We start from the raw sequence: 16004 nt of genomic DNA, 5'->3' as shown, positions 1-16004 counted from the left end.
GATATAATAAACTTTAAAATAAGATGAGTGGCTGTTAAGAGTGTAATTCAGTGGGTCATGTGCTTTAAATAAGAGATATAGTATAGTTTTTCCTTAAAATAACTTTTCTTTTATAGTGTGTTGCAAATATTGTGACATTTCCTTTTTAGGGAAGTGTTGCAAGTAAAAGAAAATGGAGGAAGTAGTATTTATGAAGACTATTTAATTAGTTGAGTTTCTCGCTTGCATTTGGGAAGCTGAGTTTGTTTGTTTGTTTTTTTTTTTTTCTATATTTTTTATCGGAATACCCTTCAATAACATACTATTAAAAGCGAATCTAAGGGGACACTTGGCAATATATTATTAAAACTATCCCCACCAAAATTACTTTCTAAAAAAACATTGTTGTATAAAAATAAGGTTTACATCTAGATCAATTATGACTTTTATTTATTTTGTATAATTATATATGTAAAATCAGTAAATTTCCTAAAAGATCAACTTGCACTTTATAACTGTTACATATTTAAATATTTTTTATCACATGTTTGAAGATTTTAATACGATGTACATTTCATGCGTTCAATCGATTCACTATTTTTATATAATTATTATTACTCCGTATTTTATATTTTAAATTATAATTATTCAACATCCGTGCATTGTACGGTATTTAACCTGATTATTTTATTAGATGTTTAGTTTTACGACTGTACTGTTTTTGGGTGTGCATTGTGATAAATGTTTGGATATATCATTCTTCTTTTTTTTTACACACACAACACACATCATATAAAAAAATATTTTCTTACTTAATGCATGATATCATTAATTGTCAATCGATCTGGATGATATTAATTATAATAATATAAACTAATTGTCTTAGCTGAAGGCATTATTAAGTATCTAGGCCGAATGATATGACTAATTGTTTGGATGATATCATTAAGTGTCAAGACTAGGTGATATAACTAGTTACCTAGATGGCATGGTTAATTGTCTAGATTATATGATTAATTGATTTGATGATATTTGTGTCAAGCCTGTATGATATTTAATTGACTGGATGACAAGGTTAATTATTTGCATGATATGATAAATTACATTAATATATTGTATATTCTAATTTGTGAAATTTTGAGCTAAGCATTTTAGATTTTGATCTTTTTTTTTTTGGCGAATTTCATATATATTCTTGTATATACAACCAAAGTGTGCTTTTCTTTTGCTCACCCCAGAATTTATGCAGATCCAACTGAGCCATGCGATCTATTTGTGAATACAAAATTTTCATATTGTATATGGATAATTCAATTTCATATTAAATATATAATTAAATTTTCATATTTAGTTTTTTTTTTTATTATTATAATTATTTTTTTTTAAATCAAGGTGCGAATTTTCATTAAATGAGATCAATCCCAGCCAAAGTTATCAAACTTTGTGGAAAAGGACCTAATGATACAAATTCATTACTACCTCTATCCCACCGAACAACATGCTGTGCTAAGGTGTTACCCACACACTTGACATGAGATATAGAAAACAAACTAAAACACGAAGCCAACCTCTGAATATCCTTATAAAACAGAAAATTAGGAGAGAAACCCACTGCCTTTGCTTTAAGTACTTGAAGCCAATTATCACTCCAGACATTATAAAACAGAAAAATAAGAGAAACAAACCCTCATCTCCATATTACTAGTGGCAGAGGGGGATGGTAAAGAGGCAGGGGAGTTATCTTGAAGCCAATTATCACTTCAGACATTGATTGAACAACCATTCCCCACACGCCATTTAAGACCCTCAAGCAAAAGCACCCTTGCACCCCACATGCTCCTCCAAGCGTAGCTCGGGTCATAGCCCTGACTAGCTTTAAGTACATCACATTTCTCAAAGTATTTTGCTTTTAGAAATGTGTGTATAAGGGTACCCGGATTGTGGTGTAATCTCCACATTTGCTTTTCTAGAAGAGCTTGGTTGAATCATTTTAGATCACAAAAACCCAAGCCCCCAAGAGCTTTAGGACGGCAAAGTAGTTCCCATCTTTGCTAATGCATTTTACTAGTAGTGTCTAACGAACCCCACCAAAACTGTGCAAGCAGCGAATGTATCTCATCAATAAGCCCATCGGGGAGCTTGAATTGAAGGTGCTCATCATATATGTCGGAATAGCTTGAGCCACGGCTTTGATAAGAACTTACTTTCCCGACCTATATAGGAGTTTCTCTTTCCATCCTTGCAACTTTTTCCAAATTCTCTCCTTCCTGCAAAAATAGCCTTTTTTTTATCTACCAATTATAGTCGGTAAACCTAAAATCTTCTCATGTCATTCCACTTCCCTAACACCTAAGATCTCGATAATCTCTTGCCTCCGATTCGGACATACATTTTTGCTAAAAACAACTTCAGTTTTGCTTAGATTAACATTCTGACCCGAAGCTCTCTCATACTTACTGATAATATCAGCTATAACCGAGCATTATTCTTACACATTTGCTCTACCAAAAAGTATACAATCGTCTACAAAAAATAGGTGAGTCACGCTGGTGGGAGCATTCTCGCATATTCTAGCACCATGAATCAGATTTTCATTTGCCGCTCTTGTAATCAGCGTCGAAAAGCTATCCGCACACACCAAAAAAGGTACGGAGAAATGGGGTCACCCTGTCGCAACCCCCTAGACGGCACCACAACTCCAGAATTATGTCCATTAATTTTAAACACAAAGGACACACCTCGTAAACAGCTCATAATCCGATGAATCCAGTTAGTAGAGAAACCCAACCTGATCATCACTTGTTACAGGAACACCCATTCTACACAATCATACGCCTTGCTCATATCTAGTTTTAGAGCAATATTGCCATCCTTACCCTCCACATTTTTCTTCATAGAATGAAAATTTTCGAAAGCAACAATGGCATTATTTGTGATAAGTCTCTACGGGAAAAAAGCACTCTGATTCGGGGATATAATTTTCCCCAAAAAAAATTTTAATTTATTTGCCAGTACTTTTGAGATTATTTTATAGACCACATTGCAGCAACTTATTGGTCTAAATTCCGAAATCTGAGTTGGTTTCTCACATTTCGAATTAAGCACAATATAAGTATTATTAATCCCTACAAGATCAATCTCCCCTTTCCATCAATTCTAAACATAAGCAATAATAATATCAGACCCGACAGCATGCTAAAATTTCTGAAAAAATAATGCATGCATATCATCAGGGTCTGGGGCCTTATGTGGGTACATCTAAAAATTTGCTTATTTAATCTCCTCTCCCGTTGGCTCTCTATGAAGAACAACATTCATCTCTGGAGTAACCAATGTCTCAAGCCCCTCCATAGCACCTTGAAACCCAGTCGGCAAGCTAGTGGCAAAAACCTTTGAAAAATAAATAGAAATAAGCTTCTCAAGATTGACTTTGCTTTTCTTCCAATCCCCATTTTCATCTTACAACCCAACAATTCTGTTCCGGGCCTTCCGTTGACTTGCCTTGTGATGAAAATATTTTGTCTTTTTGTCCCCATCACGTAATTCATTAGCACGGGCACGAGCAAACCAATAAGACTCTTCAAGTAAATAAAGAGAAGTGAGTTCCGTCGACAACTTGATGCATAACTCCAACTTAGCACCATCCATACTACCTTCCTTTAGCAGTTTTAGAGATTTTTTAGCTTGCTCGATTTATTTTCTTTCTGGCGCCAAAAGTGAGGTCGGGCTGCCTGTAGGGAATATTTCAAGCATTAAGACCCCAAACTTGAACTCCACTGTGATCATACACTAAAGTACGGTGGCGTTTCAAAGGGAAGAAAAAGAGAGCAAAAGAGTCGCCAACAAGTTTTAGGAACTTGTACGTAAACCCAAAAGACAATCCAAAGGACCATCAACTCCATAAGGTCTTGAACCAAACAGGGTCCGGGGATGAGGGTACGAATCCAATCTACAAAAGAAAGGACCCGCCCTATAAAATAGGCCTCTACTTTGTTCTGCTCGTATTCATGTGCGCTTTTCGAATAACATACAAACATTATGTTAAACCTACCCTGTTTATCTAAGTTGGTTGAATATTAATGCACAAATAAAACTATTATTGGCGATCACTTGAGTTAAAATCACATTAGCCTAAACCAAATTATTAATTATCTTATTAAGCGTGATTTCAAGTACAAATTCCCTTTAACAATCATAAAAGGTGTGATCAAGCAATAACAATAAAATATAATCAAGCAACATAATAATAAACAATAACAACAATAATGACAATAACATGATAAGGCATAATAAAGCTTAATAATAGCAAGATCCTAGGCATGATACTAACAAGATTAATAACAAATCCTAGCATGTCACTAAACAATAAAGATCAAAGCTTTAAACCCTAACATGGTACTAACATGATATTAGAAATAAGTAAAGACACCCAAAACATAATACTAGAAAGCATAAAATAACATCCTAACATGATACTAGAAAGCATTAAAAGCATCCTAACATGATACTAGGAATCATAAACAATAATAAGCATGCAATCAACATTGTGAAAGAAATAGGAAGTAAGCTAATCTACTTACTTTGAAGCCTCGTACCTCTTTCTAATAACAAAATACACAAGTTAGTAAACTTCAATGAAAATAATAAAGAATAATTAAAGAATTAAATTGAAATCAAATTAAATAAAGTTTTGACTAGTTTTGGATTAAACCCTCAGAAAATATCAAACCTTGCACGTCTAGGGCGAAGGCAACTTCGAACTTGGCTAAGAGACTCTAAGTCTTGTGAATGCGGAATTGTGTTTGTAAAAGGTTGGTTTAGAAAGAGAGAGAGATTAATTAAGAATTAAGTAATTCTTGAGAGAGAATAGAGAGAATTGATGAAAGTTGATGAATGAGAGTTGATTAGAGTTGATCTTAGATTGATAGTTGATGATTAGAATTGATTGAGAGAATTGATGAATAAAAACAGAGGTTCGGACCCTATTTATAAAAAAACAGTCCGGAAAATCATAGAATTTGATAAGGAATAAAACTCCACTCTGTCGCTAATCAAACCGACCTTGTCCCCAAAGATTTATCTTGTCGCCAGGCGACAGAGTCTGTCGCGAGGCGACAAACTTGTCGTTTGGCGACATAAACAGTTTTTGCGGATTTTGTTTTTATCATATATTTTGATCTAGAAGTCCAAATAGGTCATATAATATGTCGTTGGAAAGCTCTTGAAGTCTAATTTCTAATGCAATTGGAATCAGATTAAAATCTTTTGTAGATAAAAAGATATGGCCGAAATAGTGAAAGGGTGTCAGTTTTGGATAGAGTTTCGTATTCTTTTCATATCTTTTTCGTTATAGCTCGGATTTAATATTATAATATATCATTGGAAAGATAATTTCAAGATCTATCCAACCATGTAAAATTTGGATAAAAAATATGAGGCACGAAAATAATATCTGACTATCTTTGAACATCTTTAAATCCGAATAGAATTAGGAAAGTTTTAAAAAAGGAAAGTTTATATTTAAATCAAATTCTATGACCTTATCTTTTCAAAAAAGGATAATTAAGATATTTTAGAAACTTACAAATGATTCTAATCAATCCTAATTAGTTTAGGAATAGGATTAAACCTTTGAACCCTCCACATGATCATTGGGTCGTAGGTAAAATCCGGTTTGGGCCCAGTTTAGTATTTTGGCCATAACTTCCTCATTATTTATCGGAATTGGGCTTATAATATATCGTCGGAAAGGTCTTTTCAAGCCCCATCCAACTACACCATTATTGGACCCTTATCATGGACCAAAATAAACTGAATTGGACGTTTTCATAAAATAGAGTGGGTTTTCGAAAACAGAAAGAAGGATTTTAATAAAAACTATCGCAACACTTGACTTTTCACACTTTTACCTCATTCGATTATGTTTTGACGTGAAAGGTATTCATCACTGGGTTTGGTTTTGGGGAGACACAAATGGGTGTCTACACTGCCCAACTGGCCACTTTCTCACCACAAACTGCTATTTTTTCACGCATGCCAAAGCCCACAGCCACACTCCATCCTTCTTGTACCACCTCACTACTCCCTTAATTTGCAAGCCATAAATGTTCAAATTTGAAGGACTTGCTGCCCCCATCCTCAACCCATCGAAGCTCAGTATTCATAATTATGGGTGCATGGTCAGGCATCAAAATTGGATGATGCCGTACCTCAAAATCTGGAATTAAGTTACACCACCCCTCATCCGATCTGCAAGAAAGTGATCCAGCCGTTCTCGAACATATGTTGCCATGGAATAGCCCCTATCCCAAGTAAACACACATCCCTTATACTACCTCCGTTAATTGTTATCTACAACTTTTGAATATTTTATATCTCACAAATAATACCCCAAAGTTGCAGATAACAATTAACGGAGGTAGTATATAGCCAAGGTCGCGAATAGCACATCTATCAATTGCCTCTCGAAAAGCATCCATTAACGTCTCACTTCTCGGAACCCCGCCTTCCTTTTCGGATAAACTCAATATTTCATTGAAGTCGCCGAACATAATGCATGGAAGTTGGTTCAAACTCTTAAGATGGGACATAAGAGACCAAGTTTGGTGTTTATTTGCTTGTTCCGACCAACCATAAATGCTAATAGCTCTCCATATAGGAATATTTTAGTCATCAAGCACATTAACAGAAAAATGGTGAACAGAATACGAGACAATCTCCACATTTATATCCTTCCACCAAAAACCCAATCCACCCAACCTCCCAACACTACTTAAACACAGACCATTTGAGTAACCACAAGATTTTTAATTTTATTCAGAATTTTTTATCAATCATCGTCTCCATAACAAAGACAACATTCGACCTTTCCCTCTAACATATATCTTGGAGGGATCTAACTGCACGCAGAATGCCAAGCCCGTGACAGTTCCAGTTAAAAAATTTCATTGTTGTTCGAGGGCTTGGTCATCACCAACACCCTCTACTTGAGACAAATTTCTCCCAGTCTTTCACAAGATCATAAGCCATAATCTCGATAAAAATTGCACCACAAAGGTTCAAGGAAGGAAACTGGATTAAATTGATCAGAGTAAGAGTGAAAATAACGTAGGATTGAATTATCGCTAGTAAACCCAAGCAGAGACGCACAACCCTACGCGAGGGACTCCTTTATTTATTGGCATAAATTTTTTACTAAATAAAAGTCAATAATTAATCTTTAAATTTAGTTTTACATTGACTAGAATTAATTTATTTTTAGAAAAAATTAAATAAATTAATTAGGGCCATCATGTCCAAATTCGGATCGAACCGAACCGGATAATTTAGGTCCAATCTCTGATTTGCGGAAATTGGTGAATTCGATTCCGGTCCTGTCCAATTTTGGACCAGTGTATGGCCCTATATGGCTATATCTACTTTTCTAGTGGAAGGTCTAATGTAGGTGTCCACACCATCATAAACTATAAACTAGAGAGAAGCCCAATAGTAAGTGGATTGATATAATCCATCTGACTTTTTAAGATGAAAAAGTTGACCTACCATTGTTGATCACTCCCTTTACTTAAGCAGAGTGATAGTGTCAAATGACTTTGAAATAGATTAGGAAAAAAGAAACAAGAAAAAAAAAAAAAAAAAAAAAAAGTACTTTCTACTTAGACAAGGGCCAATATTCGACGAAGGCCAAGCCCACCGAAATCCGAATGCTGAGAACAATGTTTAAATAAAGCATATATACTTAACATGACCAACAAGAGTTGGCTCAAGTGGTAAGCAGCTTGATGTCGCTTAAGGGAGGTCTCGAGTTCGAGCCTCACCGAATGCAGAAAACTCTTGTTGGGAGACTCACCCACCATAAGCTAGGTGTGCAACCCGGGTCGGATCCGAATGTAGTCGGAGCTAAGCTCCGGTGAACCGGATGGGGCAAACTCAAAAAAAAAATATATACTTAACATGAAAAAATGTGGAAGAAATTAAAGAAAAGATGTAAGTAAATGGTTACAATTTAGAACCAAGTTAAATTAGAACCTTAAATTTATTTTCACAACAATGTTATTATGCATGACTATGGTTTACAAGTAAAATTACATGGATTTTATTTTACCTATAATCGATTAAAGACAATAGGAGCGTCAAATTGTGGTCTAAGACCTCCAATGGTCGATGGAGCATGAACATAGGATGGTGAAAGCTCGAAAGAGAATCGTTGTAGAATTAAGGCTAATGTCATTTTGGCTTCGGTCATGGCAAAATTCGATCCAATGCATATTCTTGGCCCCCAACCAAATGAGAAAAATGACATGTTCCCTTTTGTTGCCTTAGAGATCCCTTCACTAAACCTTAATGGGTTAAATTCTTTAGCATCATCACCCCATAGTTTCTCATCTTGTTGGATAAGGGCTATTGGAAGATTGACTAATACTCCCGCCGGTAAGAACACATCTCCTACTCTTATATCTTCTGTAACTGTACGGTTTATTTCTAAAACCGGGGGATATAATCGAAGAACCTCTTGAAGTATCATGTTTACCTACAAGAATAAGACAAGAAATTATTATGGAAACATGTTAATTTCAAAATTAACTATGATTCATAATATATGTCACAATTTTTTTTTTTTGAGTTAATATAACACTTACAGTTTTTAGACGATTCAATCCTTGAAAATCCGGGATGTGATTCCCAAATGTGTTTAATATCTCTTCTCGAGCTCGTGTTTGCCATTCTTGATACTTTCCTAGCATAATTATTGTCCATACAAGTAACGTTGAAGTGGTACCTTGGCCAGCTAAGTAGAACAACTTGCTTTCATTAATCACCTCTTCAATACTCAACTCAATGTGTTTTTTGTTATTAAGTCCATTGTCTTGAAACTTTGATTCCAATAACAATCCCAACAAGTCATCCTTTGGTTTTTCTCCTTCTTTTATTGCTTTCTTCCTTTTATCAATAATACCCTTTAGTAGAGTGCGACATTCCTTGTCAATTTGCACAATTCTTCTGTTTGCCTTGGTTGGGATAAATCTAAACCACAAAATGAAACATTCCAATTAAAGAGTCATTTTAGTATTGACATGATCTTGATCATAAAACATTAACTTATGCCCAGTTCACTTCACCTTATTTTTGCTGAATTGAAATTATTTTTGCTGAACAGAAATTAATTTTACTGAATTGAAATTATTTATGATGAACTGAAATTATTTTACTGATTTCCTATTATATTTCTCTTTAAGTTTACTAATTTTTACTGGATTGAAATTATTTTCACTGAACTGAAAATAACTATACTGAATTGAAATTATTTTAACTAAATATTAGTTTTTTAAGGTGAAGTGAACCCACTATTATAAAACATGCAAATTCCGACAGATTAGTTTTGACGGACACGTTATTCCGTCGAAAAAATCAAAATTTTCGACGGATTTTTATTCCGTCGGGTTTCCGACGAATTTAACAATTCTGTTGGAATATATGTCCTTCCCGATTGAAACTTTCGTCATAAAAGGTTATTTCCAACAGATTAAATATCCGTCGGAAATTTCCGATTGCATATATTTTTAACAAGTATCATAAAAAATGAGGTTACTTAGATAAAAGTCTGAAAAACGTGATAAAATGATCTCAACTTTCACCTATTTGCTTTAAATAATCTCAACTTTAATTACTTCATTCTAACATTACCTTGCAGACACGCATTCAATAAAACATGTAAGACCCTGTTCTCTTCACCTTAAAAAAAATAATATTAAGTTAAAATAATTTCAGTTCAGTAAAAATAAGTTCAGTTCAGTAAAATTAAGTTTAGTTCAGTAAAAATAATTTCAGTTCAATAAAAATAAGTTCAGTTCAGTAAAATTCAATTTTCTTAAAGAATAATTATAATAGAAAATCAATAAAAACAATTTCACTTCAGCAAAATAATTTTATTTCAATAAAATTAATTTAAGTTCTATAAAAATATTTTAAGTTTAGCAAATATAATTTTATTTTAGTAAAAATAATTTCAGTTCAGCAAAAATAAGGTGAAGAGAACGGGGCCTAAGTGTGAAGTACTAGTTTTGAATTACATACCTCCAGCCAGGGATATAAACTGCATTAAAAACAGGAATGGCAATTTGTATTTGTTCGATTAATAGCTCGAATATTCGCTTCCCTTCTTCGTAACTACTTCCAAATGCAGCTCTAGAAATAAGATCAGCAGATAATTTACGAAAAAATGTCCACACTTCTATTTCACATGAACCTGTTTTCGATGTCATTTCTTCCCACTCTTTAACCATAGCATTGGAGCTTTCCCATAGTGCTGGAAGCATAAACTGCAAACATACCAAAACAAACAATAATTTTAAATACGTATAACAGTACAAAGGAATACATTTCTTGTGTAAATATATACTTTAAACATTGTTTAATTAATGCTGTATGCAACAAGATAAAAAATGTACTCCGTACCATCAATAAAATAAAATAAATAAATGAATAAAGAAATAAGAAACTATTGTGTTACATATACATATTTGTAACCAATTCAATGCATATGCACCACACATTTGATATTTCCCTGAGAAGTCAACACTTCTTTATTAACATCAGTTGTTGACATAGTGATAGGTGCATCAAGGTAGTATTTTTGCTCATCAATATTTTTTTCTCATTTTAAAATTTTTAAATTTATATGCATATTTAGGTGTATATATATATATTTTTTTTACAAAGGATAAAACCATACTACAAATTAATATTAAAGCAAATAAAATTAACCGCCGCCTCTCCAGCAATTTGATGAGCCCGATGAACACGCTGACGGTCTGCCTTGTGAACATAGGTGTATATTTTAATTATTATTAGAAGCTCTTAATCTACAAGAAATTTTTTTACATGAAACTACAACAAACTAAAAAACTAAAACTAAAACTAAAACTAAAACATAACAAAAAAGTTCACACAAAATTACGTTAGTTATTGGAAGGTTTTTTTTTTTTTTTTATTAAGTGTATTATCTTATCATATATTCGTATGTGATGTGCTTTTTCCAAATTCTAACCTTATTTTTTTTTTTAATGGAATTGAACCTTATCGACTTATCTTAATGTAGTCGAGAAAGCACAGTGCCAAATTAAATTCAACGTCATCTGTTTGTTTAAAAAAATTGAAAATTCAACGTCATATAAAATGGCAGTAATAACTAGCCGCCTTTGTTTAAAAAAAAATGTATATATCGGCCGCCTTGGAAAGAAAATATAAAAATAGAATAAATATTAACTAGCTCTATTTTTTTTTAAGTTGACAAGTATTTTTTTCTTTTTGTGAGTTATTAGTTGACACGTTTCTTTTTTGGGTAAATATTATACCTTGCTTTTTTAATGTACTCTACTTACTTTATCAATCTATCTTATTTTCTCTTCTCTTCTTAATATGTGTACCTCGATTGAATGTGTCAACGAAAAGTATATGTTGGTATGAGGGGTTAATTTTTTATTTTTAATTTTTTTTTTTAGGTTTAGAGAACCAAAGTGACAGATGGTGAATCCATCCCAAAATCTCATAAATCACCAAAAAGAAAGGTCTAGCTAACTAAGTTATCCTTGCTCTCGACTTTTATTTAAAAGTAGGAAGTACTCAAATAGTGACAGTTGAGTTGTAGGAAGTGTTGTTTTTTTTAAAAAAAATGATGGAACATTAAGTAGTAGTTGTAATTTTATGGAAATTTTGTGTAGAACTACCCTAAAGATAGGGTCATTTGTGAACAACTACCCATTTTTTTTTATTTATTTGGAACTACCCACAATTTTGAAAACGTTTGGGTAGCACTACCCATTAACATTTTTCGTCCAATTAAGACGTTATCGGAGCCCATTTTTTTCACTTTTCTCACCCAATTAACTCTCCCAATTTATATAAAGGTTTTAGTTTACCTTAATTAACCTAATTAAAGTTTTAATTAGAATTCATTTTAGGGTTCATGAGTTTAGTATTATTTGGGGATTTTGATTTCTAAAGTTTGGGGGTTTAATTGAATTGTGGTTTTTGCTTAATTTAGCATTAATTGACCATTGTAATTAAAAAAAGTGAAAAATTGGGCTAAAATAACATTTTAATTGGATGAAAAACGTTAGTGGATAGTGCTACCCAAACTTTTCCAAACTTGCGGGTAGTTCTCAATAAATGAAAAAAATGGATAGTGGTGCACAAATGACCCTACCTATAGGTATTTCTATACAAAATTTTCTAATTTTATACACTAGTACAAAACAAAAAGAAGAGAAAAATGTAAGAGGTATAACCTTAAGCTTGTCCATGTGAAAAGCTGGAGTAAGAAGCTTCCTTCGAGTAGCCCAAAATCGGCCTTCTAACATAACTAAACCAGAGGCAACCTTCTCTAAAAGAGGGTTAGTCCTTGGTTTTTGAAACTCGTGTATCTTCATGAACACTTCTCTTATCAACTCTGGTTCCGCAATCGTCACTAAGGGCACTGGTCCATTCCATACAAAACTTCTTCTACCTGTACAAATTATATAATACGGATTAGTGTTTTATAAGATATAACAATAACATTTAAAAAAGAATATGTACAATGCTTGTTTACTTGGTTTAATCAATCATTCACGCAAATAATCTGAGCAAATTGATTTTGTTCCTAAAACTTGACAAGTTTGATCATTGAGTGCAAATAAGAAAAGTGAACATAACAACTCTACTTATTTTTACACCGCCTCTGTTTCATATTTTTTTTTTAATTTTGAAGTATTATTTGTGAGACATAAAATATTTTAAAGTTGCAAAAAATATGAAACAGAGGTAATATGCAAAATGAACAATATTCATTTGCTCATTTTGTTTAAGCAAACATGATAAAATCATAAGAATTTAAAAATTAATTAAATTGATACTTTTTGAGAGCAAACCTACCATATTTGTTCAGAATTTGAAGGAAGAATGGGAGGACACGCGGAAGATAGTCATTGGACGAATCCGGCAAAGGAGGACTTGCTCTGGCATCCATAGTCATAGTAGCTCTATCCTTAGTGTCTCCATGCAATAGCCTATAAGAATTACCTTTAAACCCTTGATTTCTAAGCAATCTCTCCAATCTTTTTGGCCTAAACCATACCCAATTCAACACACACCATGACACACTCACTAATACAATACATGCCAAAGAAATTGCTATAGACATGCTTGTCACTTCCATATATGCTTACACTTTTCACAAAGTACGGTCGAATTTATTATTTAAAGAAGACTGTTATAAGCTTTGTGTATTTTATTTATACCCAAAAAAAAAAAAAAAAAAAAATTTGTTGCAATACACAAGAGAAATGAAGGGATAATAAGAGAGTATGAGATATGACAATTAAGATATAGTATGTGGAGTAGAATAAAAAGTAGTATTATTTATAACTTATAAGGTTTGAAATATTCAAATGGACCATGCAACTTTTAACTAGCTTAGGCATGAATTGAAGACAAATGCAACCGCCTATGATGTTTCCTTCCCTACTTCTTACAAATTAACGGAGTATTTTAATGAAATATGATTTGTTAATTACCTTATCACTAGGCATTTGTGTAGTTGTCAGATTGATTACGTTTCAATTCGTAGTAAGGAAAAGTCTTAAGTAAAAGTCTTAAACACTGACTTATCGACTACAATATCGCAATTAAAGGCATCGAGATCTCCAATAATGGCAAATCTATTACATCACTAGTGACGTTTGTGCTATCCTCGACAACTCTCGTGTGTTAGAAACTTATTTAGAAGTAGATGACGGTGCAATAGATTACATTATTTATGTCGGTCACTCGTTCCTCTAATCGTTGTTGTAAATCGTACATTTATACGCTCTTTTATATTGTTATGTTTTATAATTTTCTTCAACGAGGGTGTCTCTCGATATGTTTTAATTGTGAAAAGGATTTTCGTCTGATTTATGGATCTGATTATAATAGAAAGATTAACGTCTTTTCGGATACCACAAAAATCATTACCCATAAAATAACTTTACAATAATATACTTCCTCCGTTCTTTTTTACTTGACCTGTTTCTTTTATCACGTTTGCCAATGCAAAACTCTCACAATCAATAGATTTAATTCCTAATAAGTAAAAATTATAGAAATTATATATTATGATAGTACTTATTGAGATGAATCTAACAAAATCTCGCATGATTATGTTGTTATTTACATGTAATTCACAAAAACTGGTCAAAGGAAGAATGGTGAATAGTGCAAAAGTCAAAGCGGGTCAAGTAAAAACGGACGAAGAAAGTATCAAACAAAAGACAAATCCTCTAATCCTTCAAAAGAGAGAATAAAAATCCTGTTTTTCATAGGAGAAAAATCTTCTTAAGAAGACTAAAATACCTCTTTCTTTCAAATGATGAGAAATATATGTTCCCTTAAGATTTATTATAATGAAAAATGAAGAAAAAAGATGTACAAGAAATAAAGATTGAACCTTTTCAATTGTAAAAATCGATGAAATTTTCTTTAAAATTCAATAATGAAGGTTAGGGTTCGTTTTAGGTCGGGACAAGAGATATGAGAAGTATTACTCCGTAGTAAAAAATATACTACCTCCGTTACAAGTTATGTGCAACGATTTGACATAAAGCAGAGAGGGAAAATGTCTAATCGTTGCACATAACCTGTAACGGAGGTAGTACTTTGACTTATCAATGTTCCATGCCGCAATCCCTAAATATAAAGTGATTGTGTATGACTATATGTAGTGGGTAATGACTAACGAGGGCAAATATTTTTCAAGTCTACATTTAGATTTACGTGGCGAATATTAATAGGTATTTAAGGTTTTTTCTGTTTTTTTTTAATTTTAATATATATAAGAAAAAAAAAAAAACAAAAGTTAGGTAAGTCTTCTCTCAAGGCTGTACCTTAACTTATCTAAAGAAATAAAATAAGAAAATTTAGCATCTACATTAGGGTCAATGTTTACATAACCTGTAATTTGATGGCTTATAGCTGTAACATAATATGTTGCACGATTAGCTTCTTGATACATATGGCAAGAAGAAACAGCCTCAAAGTGAGCCAACAACTTCTGATTAATTAAAGACAACATAGTTGAAGACTCTTTTGATTAATTAAAGACAAAAAAAAAAAAAACATAAAGAAAGAAAAAGTAGATAGTAATTTTCATTCCATTCAAAATAAAAAAGAAATTAAAATAAAAAAATAAAAAAAGATAGTAATTTTAATTCTCCCACATGATAATGAAACTTTGAAAGTTGTATGGCAACTTTATCACACTCAACTAGCTTTTTGGCCCGTTAATGCACGGGTTGTTACTTGGGTTAATAATTTCATATGTAGGTATATTTTTATACGAAGTAATTGTTTATTTCTAAAACTTAAAAGAAAAAAAATGGTGAGGGTAGAATTGTGAAAGAAGATGAAGGAATTTAGTTAGATATATATACATGAAAAGTGTGGGATATGAAATGACATATTAGTTTAAATTATATTTAAAGTCTATGAGATGAAAAGACAATTTTTATTATAATTCATATGTTTATGTAATGTGTACTAATTCTTGTCCAAAAAAAAAAGTGTACTAATTAATTGAACTTTTTTTTATTATGATGGAAATAAAACACTTCAATTTTTTACTTGATTGCAAGTTGTAGATCAGAATGCATAAAGACTTAAACATAAATATTAAGGGACGTGACATGTGGCATATGGGGTAATGAGTAACTTTTGATGCCATGTGGCACATGAAAAATTTGTGGTTTGTGTTTTTAAATACTAAAGTATAGATAGATAGATATAGATATAGATAGATATAGATTTTCATGTTTTGTGTTTTTAAATACTAAGTATAGACATAGACCCAAATGAAAATCGAACCGATAAAAAATCGTTTTTTTGAAACCGAAAACCGACCTGAACCGTATTTTAGTAAATTTGAAACCGAACCGATCCGAATAATGTTAAATTGTATAAGAACCGAACAGTTCTACACCGAACTGAAATAAAAATGAACCGTTTCTAACCCG

At 32.3% G+C, this 16004-nt stretch overlaps 1 protein-coding gene across 1 annotated transcript; it reads right to left on the bottom strand.

Moving 5' to 3' along the window:
- Nucleotides 1–7927: 7927 nt before the first annotated feature.
- Nucleotides 7928–13270, bottom strand: LOC145603707 (cytochrome P450 CYP72A219-like). Its single transcript, XM_081659667.1, has 5 exons — nucleotides 12892–13270; nucleotides 12267–12484; nucleotides 10054–10298; nucleotides 8619–9003; nucleotides 7928–8509 (listed from the first exon to the last, which is right to left on the bottom strand). The coding sequence occupies exons 1-5, from the start codon at nucleotides 13172–13174 to the stop codon at nucleotides 8084–8086; spliced, it is 1557 nt and encodes a 518-aa protein (XP_081515793.1). The 5' UTR covers nucleotides 13175–13270; the 3' UTR covers nucleotides 7928–8083.
- Nucleotides 13271–16004: the final 2734 nt, after the last annotated feature.

This window comes from Chenopodium album, chromosome 22 (genome assembly GCF_948465745.1).
Source record: "Chenopodium album chromosome 22, dcCheAlbu1.1, whole genome shotgun sequence".
NCBI lineage: Eukaryota > Viridiplantae > Streptophyta > Magnoliopsida > Caryophyllales > Amaranthaceae > Chenopodium > Chenopodium album.
This window is presented reverse-complemented; position numbering and strand designations above follow the sequence as displayed.